Source organism: Hydractinia symbiolongicarpus, chromosome 14, assembly GCF_029227915.1.
Source record: "Hydractinia symbiolongicarpus strain clone_291-10 chromosome 14, HSymV2.1, whole genome shotgun sequence".
In the NCBI taxonomy this organism is placed as follows: domain Eukaryota; kingdom Metazoa; phylum Cnidaria; class Hydrozoa; order Anthoathecata; family Hydractiniidae; genus Hydractinia; species Hydractinia symbiolongicarpus.
The window spans coordinates 7,048,128-7,074,694 of NC_079888.1; the positions used below are offsets into that span (position 1 = coordinate 7,048,128).

Sequence of the window (26,567 nt, forward strand, 5' to 3'; positions counted from 1 at the left end):
CTCTCGTACTCTGTGCGGGAGACCGGGGTTCGATTCCTCTTGACGGCGATTCAACATGGGCGAGTGAATGTTACCATAGCCCGGTGTTAACCCAAGCCATGTGAGGGAATTTGGGGAGATGGCACACTGTGTGGGCCGTTGGATGTTGCCGGGAGTTGTCTGGTAGAGCGTGGGCCCTAATTGCGTCTGCGTAGCTCAAAATGAGCATTAAATACTCTAGGACTCTCCATCTAATCCATGGCCCATGGTATATCCCTCGATATTTGTGAGGCTAGCGATGTAAAATATGCACATCTAATCTATATCTCTCATTCAGACTTGTAATAGAGAACAGGTATATATGTCTAATTGCACATAAAGTAAAATAATTTTGGGTAGATTTAAGCAAAATACATATAAAACCACCTTTTGTTGGACATTCTAACAACAGGTTTCTTCCCTTATAAAGTTGTGAGCCAAGCTGAGGACTCAATTTTTTATTTAATAACAAGTCAGCAGAGCGGTGTGTGCATAATGCCTGAGCCAATTGTTCATCTAATAAAAGATGTTTATATGTTTAATTGCTTTTAATTTTATTTACATCTGTCATTTCAATGTCTATTTAATGGGACAATACATTCATGTTTGTTTCATTTATTTTATTACTGATCATAATTGTCTATTTCTTTTTAATATCCTAAGGATTAAATTTCTTCAAATCTGATTTCCATTTCAATAAAATTAATCTGCAAATGTAAAAGTGTTTGACAATACTGGTAATAAAATTGTTGAAACCAGATGTTTTTTGAATAGGGTCAAAGTTTTATATTTATTATACTTCTTGTAAATACATAAGGTATTAAAAATGCATTTAATTTTCAACAAATGTCACAAATTGCAGATAAATTTAAACTTGTTTTTGGAATCAAATACCAAGTATATACTTCTTTACAATCAAAATACACCCATTCTTGAGGTATATTCAACCATGTGTCATATGTTATTCATGCCATGACTTAGTCGTTAAAGTTGTCTAATATATATCCACTTCAGTTTGTTTATTTTTGTTAAGGTAAATCAACAAATCATAACTGTGAGAAGAGAGGGTCTAATGAGTTTGCAACAAGCATGAGAAAATTTAATAAATAATTTATTTAAAACCTGTAATAATTTACAACATTTTTAATTTACTTTACTACATATTATTAAAACCATAAACTGAATACTCTATTCATTATGTCATATATATCATTAAAATTTTGGTAATAGATAGCTTCATTTCAAAAGAAGATTGTTCACTTTCTTTCTACATTTCTTTTAATAAAATCATTAATTTTTAATGAACTTTTTCTTACCAAGACATAATTTTTTTTAAAAAAAAAAACAACCTTATCTAAACAGTATTAAGTGATAACAAACTTTGTATTTATTATATGTTAACCAAGGAATAACAAAGCATTATGTTTAACAAGTTTTAAAAAGTTAAATTCCTAAGTTGAGTTGTTCAATACAAAAAATACAGTTATATGTAGGGATGGGCAGGAAACTAATGATATTTAAAAGAAAATGAAACATCCGTTTATAATTGTAAACTTCATAAACTGGCAATTATTTAAGTTGACTTAAGAAGCTTGTGGTTTCTTAATTCGTTTTTGTATAAACATAATTGTGTTACCAATGAAGCAGTCTGTATCTATTTTTGAATGAAGATTATAATATCAGTATTATTACTTGTTAATATTTTATTTCTAGCACAGTTGTTAAATAGTTTTGTTGTTTTCATTTTTATGTAAAGATATAAGAATATTGTTTGCACGTACATGCTAAGAAACACAACAGCAGCACTGTCATGAATACACAGAAGCTCTAAGTAAGCTGTAAGTACGTACTGCCTGCAAATTTTATACTTGCTTTTTTGAGCTGTAGCTTTTAATCAATTCTTTTTGTTGTTGCTATACATAGAATAGGTGTTCTCTCATGAAAAAAGTATGTTATTTATATATATATATATTTTTAAATTTTTAGCAACAGCCAACTAAAATATAAAACATGGCTGATGTTTTTGATTTTGATGATTTGGAAGTACATAACAGTCAAAGCCAAAACAGAAGGTATTTAAAAATATTTTTTGTACTAAATATTTGTGTACGGTTATTCATTATTAATTCTATTTTAACATCTGTTATTTTTGCTTGTAGTGTATGTTCTATATCATGGATCCATATGATTGTGTTTCAAAATAATGACACTAATGCTACCTCTAGTTGAGACATCAGTCTTCTTCATTTTCTCTCAAACTTCAATGTGGCTTACACTTATTATTAACCATTTCAGGAAATAATTTTTGTTTTAACTGGAAGCACGTATACACATATATACGCTAAAATTAAAGTATATTATATGTTACTATGATTTCCAACGATGAACTTTTTGAGAAGGAAAAAGTATAAAAATGTTTGAACTTTATTTTATCTTGAATGTTTTTAAATAAACAGAGCAATGTTCTGGCCATTTACAGTTATGTAAGATCGTTCAGAACTTAAGTTTTATTACTGGTCGCATGGATGAGCGAGCTTCATTTTCAAAAGGATTTTGAAATGTTACACTTGCCTAAAATTGAATACGAAGGACATGCTTGTTATTCTGTGTACCTTGTTAGATTGCCAAGTGCACATTGCATGTATGCTCGTCACTGTGCATCCAATTTACAAAAGTTTGCCCTTCATCAGGTTATAAATGTTCCAAAAATTCAATTCAATTTTTTATATCTATCTCAGGGAGCAATTTATTTTGTAACTTAAACCAAATATATTAAGTATATTGATATCACAAATTCTCAAAACCAGATCCCTACCGTCAGTCTACTTAATTCAGTTGGCCTAAATAATGCAACTATTTCTTGGTATAACTTCAATTATGTTACAGAATAAAAAAACTTGTTTTGATTTTGTGTTTTAGTGTAAAAGCATTTGCAGACCAACGTCGGAAGGTGAAACCTAATAGAAAGCACATTGCCAGTCGTAATCCAGTAAAAGTTTTACAATCTCGTGACAATGTGAAGAATGACATGTTTGAAGGGGATAGTGATGATGATGACGATGATGACGATGAAGATGGACATGAGGAAAAGACGGTAGTAATGCTCAATTTTTTCTTTCTGAATGACTGCACCACAGAAAAATAAAAACTCTCCTAAAATCTCCTGAATTACCTAAAATCTTGACCCAAAATATTTATTTCTTTTAAAATGGAATATTGTTTATGCTGGCATAAAAAATTTTAGATCCAATTTATATTATTTTTCAAATAGAACTTTTTGTTGTTACGTTCTATGTGAAAAAGCATATTTTTATCTTGCAACAGGATGTAAATCATATTCACATTGTTACTGTAATTTGACTCCTAAAGTTTTTGCAAAAAATAAGGAATGGTTCTTATATGTGCTAGCGTTTCCTCTAAAACTTAGTATTGAAACCTCAAAATCTCCTACAGTTATAAAGTTGAAATCTGTAGCCAATCTGCAGTCCTTCTTTGCATACCTTCTTTTATTTTGATCCAATTATAATAATTTCTTTATTATTATTCATGATTTTAATTTTTTAAAAAACCTTAGTGCTGATAGTCTGGAGCTGTAATTTCTTTGATGCAGAACCTGGCCTGTGTTTTTTATTATTTTTACTTTTAGTTGGCTTTTTTTGTATACCTAGTTTTTAAAAGCGTTCTTTACTTTGAGAAACAGTTTTTACGCATTCAGGCCATCCTTGAGTATTTTTTTTGTTGCCATAACCCAACTAATCTAACAGTAAATATTATACTAAAAAAAATTGGGAAAAGTGGAAAAAAATTTAATGTTCCCAACCTCCCACTAAAAATGTCCATGTTTTACACACACATTGCTTTTTTGTAATTAAAAAACTTTGATCAGAAAACAATTGATTTGAGTGTGCAATGAATCTTTGTCATCATGGTAGAATACAATTTTTTTGTCAAACAAAATATAAAAATATGTATATATTTTTTTATATAACTTTGGTTTGAAGCCCATAATTTAGGATTGCCTTGTTCTATTATATGTAATTTTAAAAAGAATTTACTAATTGTTAGCCACAATTATGACTGTTTTATGTTGTTATTGTAGAAAAATCAGGTTAATGGAATTAAAAGTGCGAAACAACCTCAGTTGATTGGAAGACATGGAGGAATTAACATTGGCAAAGTGAAAGGTAATTGTTTCTTTAAATTGATAATTTACAAAAATATAATGAGATCTTTATATTGCTTAATTGTGTGGGTTACCAAGTCATGATTCAACCAATCTAATCACTATACATAGTCACTAACTTAAGTTATTTTATTTAGGGCCGATCCAGATCTATTTAGCCAACTGTATTTCAATTTTAATGATATCTAATTTGTGTGCGTCTAATTTGTGTGCCCAAAATAAAGAGACATTTTAATGGTTGTAGCTGTATATATGTTTTTAAATAAACACAGACAGATTAAGCTATTCATGTATTTTTGCTTACGTTTTCAAACCACAACCAATCATATGGCAACAAGACAACTATACACAGATGATTATTAGAACTACCGATGCCCAAATAATTTTCTGGATCAGCCCCTGTTCACCTTAAGTGTATTGAGTTAAAATGCATGCCACAAGGTCACTACTTTTTCAACAAAATGTTTTAATATCATAACATATGATTGGTATTGTAATTTTTCATAGAAAGAGAAGTCTCACTAGCAACTGATGCAAAAAGAGGCCTGGAAAGTAAAGAAGACATTCATGGTGCAAGTCGTTCTTTACGTGTTACTGAAAAAGACAACAAGACCGGAGTTGGAACTGAAAAAACAAACCCGTACGATGGTGTTAAGGATGTTATGTTTTTTCACATTAAAGGTGAGTGTTTTTTTGGTGAAATAAATGTTTGGACAAAGTGGGTAGCTCAAGGAGTCTCAATCTTGGAAATCTCTCTATCTCCAAAAAAGCTATTGGTACCGTAGCGGTTCTGTCCTCACATCTCTTCTCTACCTTGGGGGTTCACAATCTCAGAACAAATGTACTGGTACCTTGCAAAAAAACGATTTTATAATTGTGAATCAGAGCAGAAGTTTAGTAGCATGCATGTATGTTTTTAGGAGCACGACATATACAAACCCGTTTAATTGAGCCGAAAACAGCATCAATGAATTCTGGTGATGTATTTGTTCTTGTTACACCTAAATATGTGCATCAATGGAATGGAAAGAATTGCAGTATTATGGAGAAAGCTAGGGTAGGAAATTTTTACTGTGTTTGTATTTTTTTTTTTTTTTAAAAGGGCTTTACAAGGAATTGGAATCAACATGTCTAGAGAAATTTATCAATGGTGAAGAATAAAGTACATAATTATGCAAACTTTAGCTCACTTCTGATAATATTAATTTAGCACCATAATCTCTAAATTTTGATTGTTATTTTATTTATATTATTTTCATTATAAGGGCTCTGAAGTATCTGCAGTTATCCAGCAATGGAAGGAACTCGGCTGTCAAGCTGTGACAGTGAATGTGATGGACGAAAACAGAGAAAAACCTGGTGTGATGACCAAACAGTTTTGGAAGATTCTTGGTGATAAAAAAGACATAAAAAGTAACTAATATTTTCTTGCAAAATAAATGTTTGACAAAATTTATATCTATATTTAATTTCAGAAACCTGCTGTGTCAGCTCAATTAACTAACAGCTTGCTGATGGCGTTATAACAGTTAAAAAATTAAGTTGTTTCTCATCAAATGAATAGTATCAAAGATATAATAAAAAATTCAGTTCTTATATATTTTAATTCCAAATTTATCTGCATTTCTCAATTAATCTCCACAAAAAGTTTTTGTTATATCAACTTTTTTGAGATACTTGGTCAGAATCATATGTCATGACTTGTCATGAATTACGAATTACAAATGTTAATTTTTACTGACATGCCAATAAAGATGTTGAAGAATATTTTCGACTTGTTTAACGTTATTTAATTTAGAAATAGATGATGTTTTGGATGACAAAGGTTTTGAGAAAAGTATCTTGACGTCAAATAAATTCTATGAAATAAAATGTGACATGCCTGATGATGAGGATTCAGAGTGCTGGCTTGAAGTAATAGATGAATATTCTGGAAAAGTGCCATCAAAAAATTGGCTGGACTCTTCCAAAGTAAGCTTTTGTCCAACAAATAATCAACATGTTTGTATATAAGCATTTACCGCTAATCTAGTCACTTTTGTTCAAAAAATTAGTGTATGCTAAGCAAATTATTGAGCCTGATTTTACATGAGTTGTACTTTTAATGTTTTATTGATGTTTGACTATTTCGGTGCATATTGAAAATGAGATATCAATTCAAACAGACTTCCAAAGATGTCACATTATTAGGATGTTATTTTTTAGCATTGTAACAATGAAAAGTGCACCTATGATAAAGAAATTGTTTGACAACTTTTTGCAAAAATAAATATATTCCATAAAAGTAATTGAATTTAAAAAATAAGGAATTCAATTGTCAGCAAATTCGCAAGCACTAATTTTATCTTCCTTTCTTTAAAATATTTCTTTTCCCAATTAGGGGAACCCTGTTACCTGCTTAACAACCCTTTTTATATGTATATTATAGTGAGAACGCAAAATAAACTTAACTACTTTAGGCATATGTACTTGATTTTGGTACAGAAGTCTACTCATGGATAGGCAGGCATACAAAAGGTGCACCCAGAAAGAATGCTGCTGATATTGGCTTGGAACATTACAACAAAGGTTTGTTTATTAGAAGTATTATGAAAATAGTTGTTGTTTATTGTTGTTGTTTATTATTGTTGCTTATGCTTGGTTTTATTGATTTTTTTTGATAATTAGTAAGTGAGTAAGTAAATTGCCAGAAGTTTTGACGTCCCTGGGGATTCCATTCTAATGGTTGGCTCTTCCTCCCATCTGACTGTAACTATGTTACATTACAGCCAGAGATATGTTTAGTATTGCTCCAACTTGCTTACCTGCCACACAAGCCTGTTAGCTGTTAGTAGAGGGCACCAAATAGGCTGACAGCACTATATTTAAAGAGTGCCAGAGTGGGGATTTGAACTTGAAACCTTATGATTACAAACCGAATGCGCTACCACTACACCATCTCAGCTAATTATAGTGTAAAGAATCATTAAACTAAGATATATCTTGTACAACGTCCACTTTACGACATTTTTTTAGGTTACAAAACAGATGCAAAGGTTCACCCTTTCAATCTGAATGAAGAAAATTCTCAAGTTTCTAAAAAATCGAAAAGACCTGAATGGTCAGTTTATGGACGAATGGCTGAAAAAACTGAAAATGTTGCTTTTCGTAGAAAATTCTATGATTGGCCAGATCCAGTTGATTTAAAAGTGAAAACAGTCGAAGCCAAAGTTCATGCTCAAGTAGGTGATTGTAAGACACAAGTCTACTTTTATAAACTTCTTTTTTGTCTATATGTTTAAAGATACAAAAATTTCTTTGCAGTTGACGAAAGAATACAGTAATGAACCAACTACTGCTAGCTTATTACCTGTATCAGGGAAAACGCTTGTACAACCCACTGAAGAACCGTTAATGATCTTAGATGGTGAGTTTTATATTTTGATTTTTACAAAATGGAAGCAAAGTATAGTGTATGTAATGTGAAAATTGACTTTCAATGTTCTTTGAATTCTTTATCACGTAAATTAAACGTAAATTTGTATTGTGTTTAAGGATCATTTATTGGTCGTGGTAAAGGTATGCGCGATGAAGAAACGTTATTTAAATATGGTGTAACTTTGAATGAATTACAAATTTGGCAGGTGTCTGGGAGTGCTTTTGAAGAACTTCCTAAAAACCGATACGGTGTATTTTACTCTTCAGAAGGTATATTTCTATTTTACTGGTGCTGTTTTATTGTTTTCTTGTTCCCCGATTAGTCTCTAAGTATTGGACCTACAATGATCACAATAGGGGTCCATGTACATTTATATTTTTTTACTTGTTTTTTTTTCTTTACGAATTTTGTTAAATTGCATTCATAGCTTACATCATCAAGTGGAACTTTCAAATCTTTCGAACTGGTATTCGACATTTAAAAGGAGGGAAATCAAAACAAGATGATGTTGGTAAAGATCGTATATTCTTTTTCTTCTGGCAAGGTAAAGATTGTTCAGCGAGTGATAAAGGTACAGCGGCATTGATGACAGTTGAAATGGATACTGAGGAAGGACCACAGGTAAATAAGTTGGAGTTATCTTTTTTACTGTAAACCAGTTTGTGTGGCTAGTAAGGAAGTTAGATCTATGCAATACTAAACTCGGGTGGCAGTGTAGCACTGTTACAGAGAGAAAGTACGAGTTGTTAGGATGAATCCCCCTTGAATGTTAAAATTTCCCTTACATTTGAGCTTTCATTCAATTTCTGTTATTTCTGAAAAAATCGTCAAGATGTATTTTTTATTATAATTTCAAAGTTAACTCGTATTGAGCTGTTTTAAGCAGGATGACTATGTTTTTTGTGCAAGCATGTAAATTTTTTTATTTTTAGATACCAGTTAACCAAGGTAGAGAACCACCTGCATTTTATCAATTGTTTGATGGAAAAATGGTGGTGCATGCTGGAAAGTAAGTCTTTTCAATATTTATATTGTATGTATTTTAAAATTTCAGCGAGACTTAGCCAAAAACCAAAATCAATTCACCTGTCTGTTGTATAAGGTTTTTTTTGTTAATAGCCAGCGTAGTTGTAGTATAAGCATATTTCAAGGAGAAATCCACATCTTTTTTTCTTCAATGGAGAGCTAAGTATGAAATAATATTAATGTGGGATCAGCTATGCAGACAATTTAGTTTACTCATAATGTTAAGATGTGTGGAAAGTCTGTATAAAACAAAATATTGCTCTGTGATAACCTGTTTCTTTACAAGTTGTAACTGGCTTGTTACTTTGCTTGTCTGTAAAAGTCGTGTCCAAGAATTTTTTACATGTTATAGTTGTTACATATATACCAATAATAAGGTTTTATAAAAATGTATAAGGATATTAAGACAGGTGAACAATCAATTTGGTTCACTCTAATCATGGGTTAAATTAGAAGTATACCTTTTTCGCCTGTATTCAGTTCTTGATAAATATTTTTTTGTAAGCTGTAGTAAAATTATCATTTATTTCTTGTATTATTTATTCCTATATGTTATATATTTATGTGTCGATGTGTTTATATTTATATTCAGGCTTTGTGACGATGATAAATATTCGAAAACACGTATATATCAAGTTCGAAATGAAGTGGATGTTGAAACAGTGTTAATGGAGGTACCATTATCGTGAGTCATACTATCCAACTTTTATTTACAATCGACTTAATGTAGTTTGCTTTTTTGTTATTTTTAGTTTCTAAACATGATTGTTTACTATTCTGTATAATCTCTACAGAGAAAAAAAAACCTTACAGAACTAGTACAAATCAGAGATATTTTTTTGTTCTACAAAAAGAAAAATTAAGAAAAAATGTGCAGGAATTAGGTATAGAAATGTGATATTGAGTATCTTTTTTTAAATATTACATGTATGTAATTCTAAGTAGAATCTTATACAAGTTTTTTTTATAAGAATATGTTTTTAAGAACATGAGGCTGTACAACAATAGGTCTATTGTTTAAAACAAGCCATTTTAAATAAGAAGCTAATATCTTTTGAATGTCCAAGAAATGGGAACTGGTGTGCCGTTCATGCTGAGTCCTTATGTATCATGTTGAGTCCCTTATGTATCATTTTGACTCCTTATGTGTCATGTTAAGTCCCTTGTGTATCATGTTGAGTCCTTATGCATCATGTTGAGTCCTTATGTATCATGTTGAGTCCTTATATATCATGTTGAGTCCCTTATGTATCATTTTGACTCCTTATGTATCATGTTGAGTCCTTATGTATCATGTGGAGTCCTTATGTATCATATTGAGATCGTGTGAATCATGTTGTATCGCTGTCAACCAATTCAGAATTATTAAATACATAAACGTTTATGTATTAAATTTGTATTTTACAATACTGACGTTTCTCTAGTTCTGCTTCACTGCGTTCACGAGGTTCATTTCTTCTTGCTGACGTAACAAATAAAGTATTATATGCATGGCATGGTAACAAAGCAACATCTACCACGCAAGAGAGAGCTGTTGAAGCTGCAAAACATTTTCGTGACAGGTGTGTTTTTCGTTTTTACTTGAAAACTGATTTTTGCATTGTGCTTAAATTGGGTGTCTTCTTGATAAGAAAACAGTCAGAAGAATGTTCAAAATTTAATTTAGTCAGAAATTTAATGGCTTTCCGAATTTATTCTTAAATGTTTGTGTCAGTAAATTCGTTTCCGTAATAATGCTAGATGTCCACCGTAAATATTTCGTGCATTGTCACACGACTATGACAAAGGAATTTTTTAATGTGTGGAATTTTAAGTCCTCTATCTTTGTAATATAGTTACTTGTGCTATGTTTTACTGTGGCACCCCCTGTGAAGTGTGGAGCAAAAGATTTTTAAAAACTTTAATAAAACTACTTGTAAAATAGACCGTAAATTGAAAAGCTAGCTCATTAGCCTTGTTTTAATTTTTTCTTATTTATACTTTTTCTTTAAGGATATCTGAGCTACATTCACGCAGATTAAAGATACGTGAATTGTGTGAAGGTGACGAAGATGACGATTTCTGGGATGCTCTTGGTGATGATTTCGACTATATGTCATACTTGGGAGGTAAGTAGTTTATAACGAACCTTCACCGTCTTAGTGTGTACAGAAAAGAGTTAGATGAGACGTGAATTTGTCTATTTTCATCTCTAAGACGAAGAGTACAAGTCTGGATTCTCCTTCTTGTAGACATTTTTTATGTTTAGTATCAAAACCGTTCGACTTTACACCGCGATGTTTTGCTTTTGACAGTCTCCATGGATACTTCCAACACACTGAGATCACCAGCACGGCGTACCACCCAGATTATATTTGTCCCTTTCCAATTATCCAGCAAGACCTTCACGAACTTTCGCAACCAGGTACACTTAAGGGCATCACGAAGCAGCGGGTGTCACATTTCCACTCTGCGTACTCCTCCTCCTTCTTCTTTAAATTTTTAAAGATCATGGTCCGCATTTTATTCATCACCTTAGTATATTAGGGTAATTCTTTAAGTGAGTTAAGTCGTCTTTTTGCACGTTTATTCTCAACGCAATCTTTTCTGGGTAATAATTCCCATAAATATTCGCAGCTTGTGTATCCCCATCTACGTTTATTTAGGACTGGTTTTTATTGACGCAAAACACAAAATGTTTTTATGGCAGGGATGGTGGCCGGCTAGTGATGACGAAACGATCGATGCTACAGGTCCAAACACACGGGCAGAAAAACATAGATTTGATGTGAATAGAAAGTTGGCAATGCAGTCGATCAAAAATTACGCAGAAGGTAGTTTGTTTTGAAGATGTACATGAAGTTATTTTTTGTTTAAAATTTTAGGTTAATGTTTTAGCATTGATCATAATTTTAAGATTGATGGAAATAGAACCTTATCTTTAAAAATACCTCATCACTCCGCCTGCATGCTTGTTTTCATTGTAGGGTTCGTAATGTTTGCTAAAAGTGACCGCTTCATAATTTTTGGTCGTTTTAAACTGTTTCTAGCTTCTAAAATATTTGAAGCGTATTCTTTAATTTTACAACAAAACATCATTTTTTCTCCCAAACTTCAATTTATATTTATTTCTCAGAAAAAGGCCGATCGTTGTCACGAGCTTTTATCGTATTCGCTGGTTGTGAACCGTTAGAATTTAAAAATCTCTTTCCGTGGTGGGAGGAGAGCGAAGATATTACGCAACGTCAACTTGAAGCAGGTCACAAGCAAGGCGAAAAACAAAAACTTAATGTAGTTCTCTCACAGCTGGAAAAGTAAGTGAACACGTTATACAATTAGTTAACAAAAATATTTTTTTCACTGTCTATGATGGTTACTATATTTATCTTCGTCATACTTGTCGCAATTCAAATGTCCATAGCTTAACGAATTTTATGTCTTATCGTCTACGGCATAGTGTTCTCTATAGTTTTGTTTGCGCCAGCGCTTCGTCGTCTGCGCCAGCGCTTCGTCGTCTGCGCCAGCGCTTCGTCGTTTGCGCCAGCGTTTCGTCGTCTGCGCCAGCGTTTCGTCTGTGCCAACGTTTCGTCTGCGCTATGTCTGCGCCATCGTGTCGTCTCCAGAGTCGTGTCGTCTGCAGCCTCGTGTCGTCTGCAGCCTTGTGTCGTGTGGATGCTTTTCACTACCTTCCCATATTATCAGATCAAAACCAAGGGTGACGACTGTTCAATCAGTAAATTATTTATTGTTTTTTTTATAGAGACGAGTACACGTTAGCTGAGCTTACTGCTACTCCTCTACCGGAAGGTGTTGATCCAACTCGATTGGAACAATATCTGAATAAACCTGAATTCAAGGTGATAAATTTTCGTCAGCATTAGACAATTTAATTTTTTTTTGACATCATTTTAAGAACATTAAAACATAAGCAAAATAAATAAAGTTTTTAGGCCAATTCACCTACCGGACATACCTCCTACTCGGTTACCGGCAATTTATAATTTTCAACTTAAAAATTTTTAGTGTTTCTCCTTTCTAGAAATTATTTGGAGTATCTAAAGATGAATTTCCCAAACTACCGCGCTGGAAACAAATCGAATTGAAGAAAAAGACGTGCCTCTTTTGAATAACTGTCTTAAGGCGTAGTTTACACGGTGTTGCTATTCTGAAGAAGAAGGCGTAGTTTACACGGTATAAAGGTTTTTATTGTTGAAAAACCAAAGCTTGTTTACCGTGGAGAGTTCAGTTGCGTCAAAAAATTGCAGTTCAATTATGGTAGTCATATCTCTTGTTCAATTTCGTGTTTATACAACACGACTCCATCTAACTACTTGATTGATGTTTAGCTGATCGAGAAATATATTAGACTTTGTATAAATAAAAAAACCCTTATTGAATAAAGGGATATATTTTTATACGAACTTCGGAAGCTGTCCATGCTTTTTTTTACAAGCAACTATGTATAAGCTACATGAAGCTCATCTTTTCTAAAACAACTAATTACCTGATAAGCTAGTAAAATGAGGACAACAAGAATTATAAAATGCTAAAATGTTTCAAAAGTAGCATGTTTAAAACAGAAGTCTGATCTTGACTGAGCAAGCAAACACATGAATTTGGTCTTCCCAGTAAGTCAACAAGCAAGTAACAGTTGGGTCTGTTAATACAGAAACTGAACTATCATTGAGCCTTATGCATAATTTGTGTTGCTTGTAAAAAAAACCGTGCATACATTCTTTCAATTTTTGCCACCTCGAATCCTGTTCGAATGATTACCACAAGATACGAGTAATTTTACGTGACCGACAAGTAATTTTACGTGGCCGACCAGAGTAAGTTACTTATTTCTACAGAGTTTGTTCTCCATAATTTTCTCGTCATTTGAAGTTTGACGATAGATTTTTTTAAATGTTCAAAATAGACGTTATTGTTGTATACTTTGTATATACTTACAATTTTATGAAAAATCAACGAATATTTTTTGCTTGGGAATATTTACACTTTTCAGAGGGATGGTTAAAAATGAATATTTATAAGATGATTTCATGATTCTCTATTTATTGTTTATCTATGTTCAAATTCACCAGAATAAAAATCCAATTTTACTCTATTAATTTACGAATGTAAAAAAAAAAAAAATTCAAAGAACGCTTATATTTCTCAACTTTCTTCGTAGATTTCCCCAAAGTTGTGTTTAATCTCCTTACAGCTGCTTTCCCTAACATGTTCCCCTTAAACGATAAAAGTATTTACATTGCACCCAAGGTGGAGTGCTTTATATATCGTTCTGTAAATTCTTCTATTTTGCTTTCGTTGATTTTATTTATAAATTATTTCAAGTAGTCTTGTAGGAGGCTTTTTTTCAAGAAAATTATTGTTCTTTTACATTTCTACAAATTTTTGATAACCATTGTTCGAAATGAAAGTCCTTTTTCCCGAAAACAATTTTTGGATGTAAACAGGTTATATTTTGAGCTCAAAAAGTTATCACAGGACATTTCTTTCTCTACAAACTTTTGCACATTATTTTGAGTTTTTTGTGCTTGGCGAAAATCGGTCTTAGCGAATATGTGTTTTAGCGAATATGTGTTTTAAACCGTTTTTGCATTCAAAAATAAACAAAAATTTATTTTTCAATTTCTTAAAAACAGTGGGAAATTTCTAACATCTGCAAAACTATTTGAGAACATGCTTACGTCATTTGAGGATAGTAATACCCGGATATTTTATTGTTATTTTCTTTTGATCCACAAAATTAAATCCATGCGAAAAGAAGTGCTAACACCCTCAGGCAGCATCATAACAACCTCGTACCCAGAGAAGGATTAAATCGATTGTGGCGATAAAATTATTGGCTGCCGGATAATAATGGTTTGGGAGTCAAAAGACCCTTGAGGATAATAATAAAGGAAGCAAATTTTTAAAGGAATATTCAATGTCAAAAGCATATGAAAATAATCGCCAACCTCGTCCTCAGGGTTTGTTGCCTACGTCAAAGCCGCTAGCGCTTACTTGACGGCTAAACAGGTCTTGATGTCAAAAAGGCAAAATCCCCTGGGGACAAAGTTGGAATAGTCGCAAGCTCTTTCATAGCATTAACGATCATCTTGTTTCTGTTGAAAATATGACGCAAGCGCATTTTCGTTTCAAAAATAGAGATAAAAGAAGCAAAAATAATCCTTTTAAGGCCTGTTTATCAGATGTAAACTTGGCATGAAATATATGTTAAATTATTAAAAACTTAATGCTGGCTAAGAAGGTAAAAACGCAGTTTTTTTAAAAAAAGATTCGCAAATACTCAGTGGGTTGGAAAATCTGATGATATCAATTTTTTTTTTGTATTGAAGTAAAACACTTCGATGCAAGAAAATGAAAAAATGAATTTGCAGACGAGAAGTGTGAAATACGAAATGGTGAACTAGGACGGGTGTCAACTCAACTCAAGATATTTGGACCTATGACACGCAGGAATAAAAATGTAAGAGTCATATAGTTGCGTAGGTGTTTTTAACAATAGTTTGATCGCATGAGAAACTTTTTGAACTGTCAGAACAACCTCCTCCCCAGGACTTTTTCTCTCTCGTTCTGCATTTTTTAGAAAGCTGTTTGTCTCCCTGTGCGATATACAATAGGAGACAACTCCGCGCCCCAATTTTACGTAGCTCAGAACGAGGTTGAGAACGAGGCTTTTCTATATCAAGCATTTGGATTTCTTGTTAACTTTTAATTTTACTCAAAAGGGGCACCTCTGCTCTCTTTGCTTCCACGGTTGGATACACAATCCTGGATGATATTTTTATATTTCTTGGCGCGAATATAGAAGATATCAACTGGAAATCCCAAGGTTTTAGCCTGTTCTTTGCTACTGCGGACTTATACCCCGGGCACTAGTTAGCACAGGAATGGCGCATACGTCACATTCTATCAGAGCGCAACCTTGATTATCGGTAACAAACTATAAATATGTCATTTCACCAGTGGTTAAAATAAAACTACGAATCATAGTTGTCCATTTTTTTTAACTCGTGTAAGATTGCACGGCCTTATTATTGCTTCAAGTAACTAACTTGTGCGGTTCCTTTTTATGTTTTGTGTAACACACTTGTTACAGTTATTAAAAGGGTACATGTTCGCCATTTTTGTAGGTACGGTTTCAATTAACCTAAAGTCATCTAGAAATAGAAATCATGACTTTAGTTGTTAGAATTGTTTTTCAAAAAATTGATAAATAAAAATAAAATGTTGAAAGATGTGACAAGTCGTCAACCTCGTTTCCAGGGCATTTTGCCTTGTTGATAAGTTGATAGCGGCGAAAAAAAATTGTTAGCCACTCCGTAATAACGGCTCAGGGGCCACAAGACCCTGGGGACGAGGTTGACAAGTCGTATTTTTTGCACTGTAACGAATTGTCTTTTTGAGGTATCTAGCAGAATTACAACCTTTTTTCCCACGTCATTTTGCTTTTTCGATTAATTTGGTGGTGGTGAAGATTGCAGATATATTTAACGAGGATTGCAGGTATATTCATGACACATTTGAATATGCCTAAAAATACAGAGAGAAGAACTAATATAATCAAAATTTATGAAACAAATATGGTATTACATACCTGTTAGTCGTTAGTCTGTGAAAAATCCATGGTTCACCCATTACATTCCAATCCTTAGATTATAACCCGTCGTACGTATCCTAACTTCGTGCATCCTTTATACAATTTAGAGATTTAGCTCCCACTTTGAACAAAATGATAGCTGAATGGTAGGTGGTTACCATTATAGAGATAGCTAGGTGGTTTTTTAGGAGGCTCCCTCGAAATTTATGTTTGTAGCCTAAAATCATAAAATTGGTGAGTTCAAGATTTGTTTGTGGCTGAAAAACGTGATGATATATATTCACCTAAACATGTAAAAAGATGCAAATAAAAATATTTCTACACATATACACTATTTATAAGAGAAAAAGGTTAATAGGAGACCTACAGACCTGGCACCAACACTTCCAAACCAAAATGCGATCCTCATTCATATACCTCCTCTTTTAAAAAGAGCCTGGAATCGAAGTTAACATATACCAAGAACTTTATCCAGCCTTCGTCTTTTTCTTAACAATTTTTTAATAACAAAATACGGGCTTATCGTTGTAGACGCGGCTTTTGCTTTTGTTTGCTGAAATTATAACGAACAATTAGGGATAATTTTTTTTACGTTTTAGCTAAACACCCGAACACTTTACTATAACCATATTTTAACGGAATATGTCAACATGGAAAAACGATGGAAGGTAAAACCTAACTTACAAGAATAAATGACGTAATTCACTAGCTATCATGACGTCACGTTGCCAGTACGTCATGCCATAACGTCATCATATTCACCATAACGTCACCATATGTTATTACGCCACAACGTGGAAATCATCAGTATTAAAAAAGAAAATTTTGTGTTACAATTAAAGAAATGTGGGTACTGGAGGATACCTTTAGAGGATAAAATTTTTGAAGACTTAAACTTTGCGATTGATATATGCAAAATTGTCGGATTTCGCAAAATTTAATTCCCTTTTTTTTTTAAAATTTCGCGAAATTTTAAGTTTTTATAAAAATATAAAAATTAAAATAGAACGATTTTTGTTGACCTTTACTTTGAGTACCAGAAATATTCATAATTTTTCGCGGAATTTAAATTTGCCACTCAACCAAGATCGTATTTAATTTAGTTTAAAAAGGGATTTAATTTCGAGATTCAAGGTTCGTGAAATTAAATTCCGCAAAAAATTCCTCTGTGAAGATAGCAACCCATTACTTGATCTATCTACAATTGTCTAAAATCTTTCATGCAAATACTGTTACAAATGTGTGTCGTGATGAGAAAATTATTCCTTCGATACTCACTTAAAGTTTTGGATGCGACAAGCTTTTAAAAATCGATCATATAGCATTGAAAAGGAAAGGAAATGAACAAAAGAATGCAGGAATTATATCTATAATAATTTTTGTTTATTGTTAGGGGCTGATAAAGTTTGACTAGAAAATCATGCCGATCTCTGTAATAATAGCCCTGTTCTGTCTGTCTCTGCGCAAAATGGTCCTACAAGTAAGGATACACATCAAATACGGTGTACAAAGGAAGGGCGAACCCGTGGATTTATCCACAGGCTACCGACTAGTATATATATATTATATGATCCGTGTCACTGTCATAGAATGCACTATGAAATGAAAAAAACGTACAATGTGCCTGGAGTTTTTGCCTTCATATTGTGTTGAATGAATGAATAAATGAATAAATGAATGAATGAATGAATGAATAAAATACTAAATAAGAAAATTAAATTCCTCCAGAAAAAAGTCGAAGAAGCAAAAATATAAACAGCAAATAAAAAATATAGGAATAATAATAAAGTAAAACTAAAAAACAAAAACAAACATTTAACAAACAACAAAAGAAGATGAAATAAATAGTAAATGAGAAAAGAAAACAAAAAAAGTTTTAAACGAAATTTGCAAACATTTCAGTTTGCACTTTTTAACAAATCTCTCATTTTCGTTTGTACAAGCACCCGTATATTCATGTTACAATAACATCGTGACATCTGCCAATATTTTAATGCTTAACTGATAAAATAAACAAAAATTCAAGGGGTTGCAACTTCTCTTCTTTAATAGACAAATGTAAAAGACATTTTGTTTTCACGTCACTTCTTCCAAATTATTCTTGCTTATTATTGGAATACTAATATTTCGATTAGCATGTTTCTCTCATATATTTACAAGTTTCGTTTATAATTCACAAGTAGTTCAGTGAGGAGCTACGTTCACACATGAATAAGATCATTCTTCTTTCAACATTGTTGTTTTATCATAGTGAAGCAGTTCAGGTAAGGTAAAACTTTTCTTGGCTTTTTTTCTGCATGACGAGAGGCTTTTTAAAGTTACAGGGAAACTAAAATTTTCGAAATAGGATCCAAGGCAATTGAATATAAAAGCAGAAGAGTTTAAAGAATATTATTGGTGAGTTTTTTATTTTAAGATTCAGTGAATATAACAAGAATTGATGCAAAAAAGGTGAGTAAAATAAACCTGCATTCTCTTACAAATAATAGGCTGCAAACAAAAAGCCATCCGTTAGTATGATGACTCTTCCCATCCCTCTCCCACCCCCTTCTTTCCCTACTGTAATCACGAAACACGCTGAACTTGTGTACATTAACAACGTCAACATCAAAAATAAGGAGAAAAGAAGACGGGTTTTTTTTCACACATTGTGGCTAAACAAACAATCATTCTCAAACCAGTAAAAGAATAAAAATTCAGGATTCTGGTAGGTGAAGTCATTTTTATTTCCTTCACAAATAAACAGCCCCTTTTACCATGTTTATCGGCTGCATCGTCTTTGGGCTCCTATCCAAAATGAGCGGTTATTTAATATGGGCGCATATTTAAAGTAGGCGTTGATTCAAAAAGATTGCACTTTATATTGAAAACATCAATATCATCATAACATATACTGCCATATAATCACAAGCTGTAAAAATTTCAAATTTCGATAATTTTCTTTTATTCTTTATTAAACACTACAGAGTACAGAATGGCAAAAAAATATTTTTTTAAACTGTTTATGTTCTGCTGATGCGCCCTTCGTAATGACTTGGCAGATTTAAAACATGGACGCGTGAATATCGAGAATCTTTAGCGTGTTTTCATCATATTTATACGCCAATCGTTGGCGTATAAAAATTCAATTTTGCCTAGTAACAGTAACCATAGCAACAAATTAAATAATATGAAAGAAGTTGGAAAAAGGTATTTTTATATATTATATATATATATTTAGTACTGCTAGTCTTTTAAGTTGATCCTTGTATTCAAACCACGCTACATGCTGAAAAAATTCTAACTGTAGATTCATATGTCAACTGTAGATTCATACACAGTTCACAACATTTGCTACTAACACCCACCCACGCCCTAGGGCGTTAATAGTTTTTCAAAATTACGTCCATTAATTATGCTTGAAACTTTTTTTTTCATGCTTCGGAGTTTCAAAAAACGTTTTGCATTTTTGGCTTAATTGGCGCCTAAATAAATTGGTCGATCAAAGCTAAGTAAAAATATGGAAATATCTAAATATCAAAATAGTAATCACTTTTTTACAAACAGATACAATCAATAACGTACGTTTCACAAGCTGTATTTTTTAAAAAAAAAACAAGAGAATGATACGTTGGAAAGTTATTTGCTTATGTTTCTACCTCTGTCACTAGATTGCCTGAAAACACTGCCTCTTTGTTTGCTTTTTGTAATTTCTTGGTCAAACTAAGCTTTGAAGTTTCACACAAACACAACAAGTGGCAAGTTAGACTGTGGTTTTTGTTAGATTGTTATGGATGTGAGAATATCTGTTGTTTAACTGCTTATCGATATTACATTCATTCAAGTTGTACAAATATATGTTATCAATGTGGTATTGAATAGTTCTGTCAAATTGATATTGAAGAAGAAAACAAAGAACGAAAAATAACAATTTTAAGAGTTTGCTATCAAACTGTGAAATATTCAACTTAAGTCCCTTAAAAATTCTGCATCTCAGTACTCTAAATTAACCTTACGATCTTAACATTGGAAGTTATTCGTCAAGGTGAATAGTAAAAAAAGGTTGTCAACCTGTTAGCAATTACAACTTACAGCATTTTAATGTGCTTTCAAAATTATTGACCAACATTACTAACACCCTCTCAAACAAAGGAAAGCAGAATTGAGATATTATTACATAAAAAAAAATCAAAATTAGTTGTTGGATAACACAGTCTCACAGTTTCTTACAAAAACATTATAGACTGATTTATTTCGGGAGATTCTCGAAAAATCAAAACAGTGTCACACTACTTTTCAAGATGATGGTAAAAAGCACTCGCAAAATCAAATTATTATGTTTTGTTTTTTGTTTTACGTGTGTTGAGAGAATGATTAAACATATCCAGCTATAGTGACTCGTTAAGGCACAAACAAAATAATATGTTGAATCAAGACATAACACATCCCTCAATCTCTAAGACTTCATCCCGCAATCTCCAAGGTTTCATCCACCAAATATCCAAGATTTTATCCACCAATCTCAAGGATTTCTTCCACAATTCTCTAAAATTTTATGCTCCAATCTCCAAGGTTTCACGCCGCAATCTCCAAGACTTCACATCCAACAATTCCCAAGGTTTCATCCTCGACCCTTAAAAATTTCGACCAATCTGTAAGCAATCTAGTCATCATGCAATATTGAAATGATGCAGCTTGACTTGGCTCTAATGATTTTTCTGAATGTATTTTTTTACATTTCATCTTATTCTTTAAAAGCAATAGTGCACCACGTGGTATTTAATAAAAAAATTTAACGTTGCGGGGCACTGACTTGTACATAACATAAATGAACTGAATGAAGAATAAAATATTTATGTTTTATGATGTCATAGAAAATATCTGATAGAAATCTCGTGTCAAATAGATATACAAATATTATGTTCATGAATATTTTACGGAAGAGGAAAGGTAAACTGCGGTGGGCTTAGGAAAATATAAAAATGGAAAAACAAGAAGAAACAGTTGAGATACATAAACGGTTCAGTAGTTAATCGCAGTGAAAGTTGGATTGTGGAATTTGGTAAAAATTAGGAGGTAATCGTTTTTCACTTGGTATCAAGTGGTTAACATTCCTAGCAACTAAAATTTCGTCTTTAGCCTATCTCTTTTACCCATGCCTTTTTTACGGATCCTTTTTTTAGGCGACCTCTTTTTAACCCGATTTTTTTACCGACCTTTCTTTTAACCGACCTATTTTTTTACCACCCTCTTTTTTGGCCGACTTGTTGTTGGTAAGGTAGATACTTGACACGTGCTTCAACTTTTGTTCAATGGAAATGATGTTACCACCAACAAAATAGAATGTCTGCTGGCTCTCCAAATCCGTTCCTCCAAAGCAGAACCTGTTCACTTCTCAATCCATTTCTTCATTTGAAACAGCCCATTAAAATTTGAGAAGCATGGAGCAATTGTATAGAAGCAGTAGGATTTTATTTCATAACAAACTCAGTGATCTTTTTTCCAAGATGTCACCAAAACTTATTTTTTTTGTTTTTCGTGTTCTTTTATTTTTAGAAGCAACGAGGTAGTCAGTTAGTCTTCGATATTATTGAAATTGACGCGATTGTAAAGCAACCTACTGAGCTCATCATTATTTTCCCCAACTGTCTTGTCTAGTTCGTTAATTAAAAAAAGTGAATTTTGTTTCTGTTCATTTTTTCACAGCTTTAATTTATACTTATGATGTGTACCGCTGTTTTTATTTTATTGTAAAAGCTAGAACCGCCATCTTTCATTTAGGATATTAACTAAATTGATGAACCTATTTTTTGTAAACACGACAAAAGAAAGTCTTTGTTTTTCTGCTTTAAACTTTCATATGATTTCTGTGACCTTTGAATCAAACTTGAAAAAAGATGCAATAAAATAGGCGTTTATTTCGGTTTCTTTTTATAAATTTATATGGCGCATTTTTTCCTGATTGGAAAAATTTTTTTTGTTGATGTACGAAATGCATGGAACAAAAAGAAGAGCTGTCATCATTGATGGATTCAATACTTCTTAGTATTTGATAAAGTTTTTATTTATTTTATTCCAATTAATGCTTAACAGATAGACAAAGATTCCAAAATGTATAAAGTTATTTTACATTAGATTTTGCATTAAATTGTCAGTTTAGAAGTAAACACAAATGCTATCATAATTTCAAATTTGGTCATCGAAAGTGATTATATTGGTTGTTTCTATATTAGAGTCGCGCATTTTATCTCAGCTTATCTGGCTAAATCCATATTGTTAAAACATGCTAATTGTTGTTAACGTCAGCATGACCATTTGTTCCGAATTTTGCGACCTATGTGGGGCTTGTTGTGAATTATTTCGTCGATCCGGTGAGCTAGAGAATGCCAACAACAAATTGTAAACGTTTCTCCCTGGCCAACGTGCGCCCAAAAGTAGCGACCTTGATTTAAACCTTTTGGTCAAGCTTGAAAAATGACGAGAGGCTTTGTTTCGTTATTTTGTCTACGATTGTAGTTTTCACTGGTGGTACACTGCTCTCAGTGAAGTTCTGTTTAACACATCTATTTCAAGTAAGTTGTGGCCTCTTTACCACTTTAAGTTAATATCAGAGAAAGAGTTTTGTGGGTAAATGATGCCCGTCTTAATATAGAAAAAAAATTGAATTATTTTATACTATTTTGTCGTGAAGGTTTTTGTTCCAGCTTTTCATGCGCAGGAGATTGCTTAGCTAACAACATTTGAAGCTCGTTCGAACAAATCGTAGAAAGAAATGAAAAGTTACCAGTTGTTTGTTTTTCTTTTTCTATAACAATCGCCTTCTCCTGCGATGTATTTAAAAATTTAATTTGATAAAACTTTTCATTGCTGCGTGTTGTAAGGATTCAGACGTGTTGGTTGAATGCGTCCAAAAAACAATTTTTTTTAAGAACTAAAAGTAGCTATAACAAATGTAATTTCTTTTGCAGTTATTTCTTTAAAATTCTCCTCAATAATTAGTTTTAGCAAATTAACTCAAACTGAGTTAAGAAATAGAAAGGAAATAAAGAAAAAAATTTGGCAAAACAGATAAGCAAATGAAATTTGTGAAAGCAAAAGTGTATAAAGTTGTTTAAGGGAGAAATGTGATAGTTTTGAAAAATTAGAATTTTATTTTTTTAAATTTCTCTACGTTTTTATTCTTAATTTTTTTTCTTGTGCATTTATTTATTTATTTAACTTTTTTGTCTTATTATATACTTCATTAATTTATATTTCTCTACACTTTTTCCCATCTTCATTTTGTTTGATTTATTTATTTTATTTGCCTTATTTATTTTTTACGTATTGTCTCATTTGTATAATTTCATCCTTTTATTCAAGCAGCTAGCTACTATTTATTTTCTTGCGTTAGATTTCAATGAGTCAGCATTCAAATTACGTGTACACAAACCCTATATGGTAAACTATGAAAGAATCAGGCGAATGACCAAGCGAAAAATGAAATTTGCTGTAATTTTCTTTTTCTTTTTTTTCCTTCTTAGTTAGAAAAAACAAAAACAAAAGCATACAGAAACTGAATTGAACCACTATGTCATGCAATAACACAACATTAGGCATGCAACAAAACTGTACATCAGGAACATACATAAAACCTGAAGCAGCAATCAAGGAATTTATTATCCTCAATGTTATCATTGCTACCCTGGCCATCATAATGAACTCGTTTGTTGTATTTTTATTCTATTACAAACGCACATTACTTAATACTCCATCCAATCGGTTGCTACTTAGCTTATGCATTTGCGACTTTCTCGCTGGAGTTATCGTAACATGTCATTGCTTAATTGAATTCGAAATTTTCAATCATTGTTTAGCGTTTCGCATCGTGTTGGATATCTTTACAACAATGCTGGTCGAATCTGTAATAATCCATTTATGTGGAATAACTTTGGATCGATTTTTATCGTTGTTTTACGCGTTACGTTATAAAGATATCGTTACGAGAAAGAAATCGTTAAAATTTATCGCTAGTGCATGGATTATCCCCTTCTTCGCGTCATCAATACAACTGACATGGTTATATCGAGTGCTGGATGGAGATCCGACCGAAAATGATTACAATAAAATTGATAAAATCGAACCGTGGTATTCCGCATCATCATTTATTATATTTTTCACAGTTCCAATGTTTCTTCTTGGGGTCATATTTGTTGGTATGTTCATTGAGATTCGAAGACTGCTTTTAAAAACACCAAGCAGGCGAATGAGAGATGTTTCTGGCGTATCTGTCCAACAAAGGCGAGTGTTTTATATATTCGGAGCGATGTATCTTTGTTTTGTTTTGCTTTCTATGCCATTTTTTACCATGCGGTTCATGTTAGATTTGGATCGTTCTGTGAATCATAACATACTTCCAAACAAACATCTACTGGATATTGGGTACGCTTTGAAAGCGTTGAACTCGTTGTTCGATCCTATAATATATACGGCGATTAATCGCGAATTCCGCTCCCTCATTGGACATTTATTCTCAACACCACAAAACAAATTTCGCTTTCCGTTCCGTAAATTATCATCCGCTGCCAGTCTGAACGTCAGTATGAGAAGACGTTCCATGCCAATCTCGTCGGTAGCTGATCCTAGTATTCATGACTCAGGAATTTATGAAATATGCTTGGGTGACACGACATCAGAGATTGACACTAATTCTTCTGCGACGTCTAGTTTGCAGAATGCAAGACAAAGCAAACTTTTACTGGGTGTAAAAATAATGAATAATAATTTATTTTCCTCCTTGTAATACAAATATGCAAGTACTTTCTTGTGATTATTTCGTTATTCCCTGCGTTCTTTTCAAGAAAATCCAAACTGAACATGTTTTCATGCAACTTATAGTAAATGTTGTGCTAGGAATTAAAAAATAAAAAAAATCGGTAATTTTTTGGATACACACATTTTTTAAAAGAATACTACAACTTCCAACCGGGGTTGGTCATTATTCTTATCTCTCTATTGTTCTAAACAATAGATTCTTATATTTATATTCTTTTATTTATTACTATAAATCATATTTTTATAAAAAGCGTGTACTTATTCTGGCACATTGTTAGATACACCAAGAACACATCGACAGTGTTTTTTCTTTAAATTTGTGAGTTTTATCAGTTTTGTGAGTTTTGCAAACAAAATCTACAACTAGCTAATTTTAAAAAAAACATTTTCGTATACTACATTCTAACATTTGAAAGAATCTGGCAAAATTGGTTTGTCGTCTTAAGGTGTAAACAGGCTTAAAGGTTTATTTATTAGGATGTAACGAAAACAAAGGGAACTACCCCGCTGTATAGTCTGTTGCCGACAAAGTAGACTAAGTTGTTAATTTGATAAAAGCAGACGCAAGCGCTGTGCTTACTTACGAGCCCAAAAAACTCAAAATAGAAAGTCTCACTTATTCAGAGTCCTAATTAAGAATCGTTCTAGTTGAAATTAATGAAGAAGTTCAAGAGAATGAGAATTGCGGTCCCACTTAGCTAGGGTTCCACTTTAGCGGGTATACTGTACCGATTGAACCTGTCCTAGCAGACACATACAGTTCCTTGACAAAGTACCCACTAAAACCATGTGTCCGTTATATAGATGTTAATACGTCAACACATAGCATAAATATTTGTGGAAATGTCTGTTTTATATTTTGTCGAAAATATAGTTTTATTCAGACTATTGATTGAAAAAGGTTCCTCAAGCTTTACTTTACAATATGCCCGCTTTATAGAGACTTTCTAATAAGAGTTTAACCAAAGACCTGCCCGTTCCAAGTACCAGTGTCCGTCTTATAAAACTGTTTGTTGTAGACGGTGACCGATTGAATGGGATTCCAAGGTATAACAAATACACTGATTTGACTTACTTTAAAAGGAAGGAACCTTATTTTTTTGGCCAAAATCCTAAAACCGTTTCGCCAAAAAATCGCCTCTTTATCATTTCACAAAATTACATCCTACTTTACTTACCCGCGTTTAACCTGACTAAAATTCCTTGCCTGCGTGTGACCGCGTTTACATGTATCACAAATATAATTGCAGATTTCGAACTATTTTAAGCCCTGTCACTGGACAATCCATGTTTACGGGGGAAAAAAATTAAAGAAGTGCGGAAAGCAGAACAGAAAACACAACTTATTTTGATTAAAATATTTTCTCCCAACTAATTATCTACACTGACAATGAGTAGCGCGAAAAATATTTATCTTGTTAGTCTGAGCACCTTCTGGACAATCCAAATCAAATTGCTTGTATTCTCCGCCTGCTTGTAAGCAATTCTTGCCTGAGCAACTTCCATGGCAAAACCGTAGCTCTACCATTTTAGAGCAT

General features: G+C 32.5%; 2 protein-coding genes and 1 long non-coding RNA gene across 6 annotated transcripts; 2 read left to right on the forward strand and 1 right to left on the reverse strand.

The window, feature by feature from the left end:
- Positions 1-1,720: 1,720 nt before the first annotated feature.
- LOC130626191 (supervillin-like) lies at positions 1,721-14,009 on the forward strand. 2 transcript variants are annotated; one of them, XM_057441292.1, is made up of 22 exons: positions 1,721-1,856; positions 2,005-2,090; positions 2,938-3,112; positions 4,118-4,202; positions 4,709-4,882; positions 5,122-5,258; positions 5,467-5,614; positions 6,000-6,172; positions 6,661-6,769; positions 7,217-7,422; positions 7,505-7,607; positions 7,736-7,888; positions 8,047-8,240; positions 8,552-8,628; positions 9,238-9,330; positions 10,070-10,207; positions 10,638-10,753; positions 10,894-11,049; positions 11,291-11,458; positions 11,761-11,938; positions 12,385-12,481; positions 12,664-14,009. In XM_057441292.1, exons 2-22 carry the CDS (start codon positions 2,029-2,031, stop codon positions 12,748-12,750), a joined length of 2,829 nt encoding a protein of 942 aa, XP_057297275.1. In that variant the 5' UTR covers positions 1,721-1,856; positions 2,005-2,028; the 3' UTR covers positions 12,751-14,009. The 2 variants fall into 2 exon arrangements, with proteins under 2 accessions (XP_057297275.1, XP_057297276.1); XM_057441293.1 differs by having other exon boundaries at positions 1,830-1,849.
- A 1,620-nt stretch (positions 14,010-15,629) lies between these two features.
- Positions 15,630-17,893, reverse strand: LOC130626194 (uncharacterized). 2 transcript variants are annotated; one of them, XR_008981820.1, is made up of 2 exons: positions 16,921-17,893; positions 15,630-16,453 (listed from the first exon to the last, which is right to left on the reverse strand). It is a non-coding gene; the product is annotated as an uncharacterized LOC130626194 (long non-coding RNA). The 2 variants fall into 2 exon arrangements; XR_008981821.1 differs by lacking the exon at positions 16,921-17,893 and adding an exon at positions 16,608-16,796.
- Positions 17,894-18,040: 147 nt separating this feature from the next.
- LOC130626193 (5-hydroxytryptamine receptor 1B-like) lies at positions 18,041-25,013 on the forward strand. Of its 2 annotated transcripts, XM_057441297.1 has the most exons (3): positions 18,041-18,500; positions 18,653-18,687; positions 23,739-25,013. In XM_057441297.1, exon 3 carries the CDS (start codon positions 23,786-23,788, stop codon positions 24,995-24,997), a length of 1,212 nt encoding a protein of 403 aa, XP_057297280.1. In that variant the 5' UTR covers positions 18,041-18,500; positions 18,653-18,687; positions 23,739-23,785; the 3' UTR covers positions 24,998-25,013. The 2 variants fall into 2 exon arrangements, with proteins under 2 accessions (XP_057297280.1, XP_057297281.1); XM_057441298.1 differs by lacking the exons at positions 18,041-18,500; positions 18,653-18,687 and having other exon boundaries at positions 18,766-24,495; positions 24,579-24,734.
- The last annotated feature ends 1,554 nt before the right edge of the window (positions 25,014-26,567 follow it).

Bases quoted from the DNA above. Each gene is read 5' to 3' on its own strand.
- LOC130626191 (XM_057441292.1), top strand. From the start codon at position 2,029: ATGGCTGATGTTTTTGATTTTGATGATTTGGAAGTACATAACAGTCAA. The intron at 6,173-6,660 runs GTAAGCTTTTGT...TAACTACTTTAG, and splicing joins ATTGGCTGGACTCTTCCAAA to GCATATGTACTTGATTTTGG. The intron at 10,754-10,893 runs GTAAGTAGTTTA...TTTTATGTTTAG, and splicing joins CTATATGTCATACTTGGGAG to TATCAAAACCGTTCGACTTT.
- LOC130626193 (XM_057441297.1), top strand. From the start codon at position 23,786: ATGTCATGCAATAACACAACATTAGGCATGCAACAAAACTGTACATCA.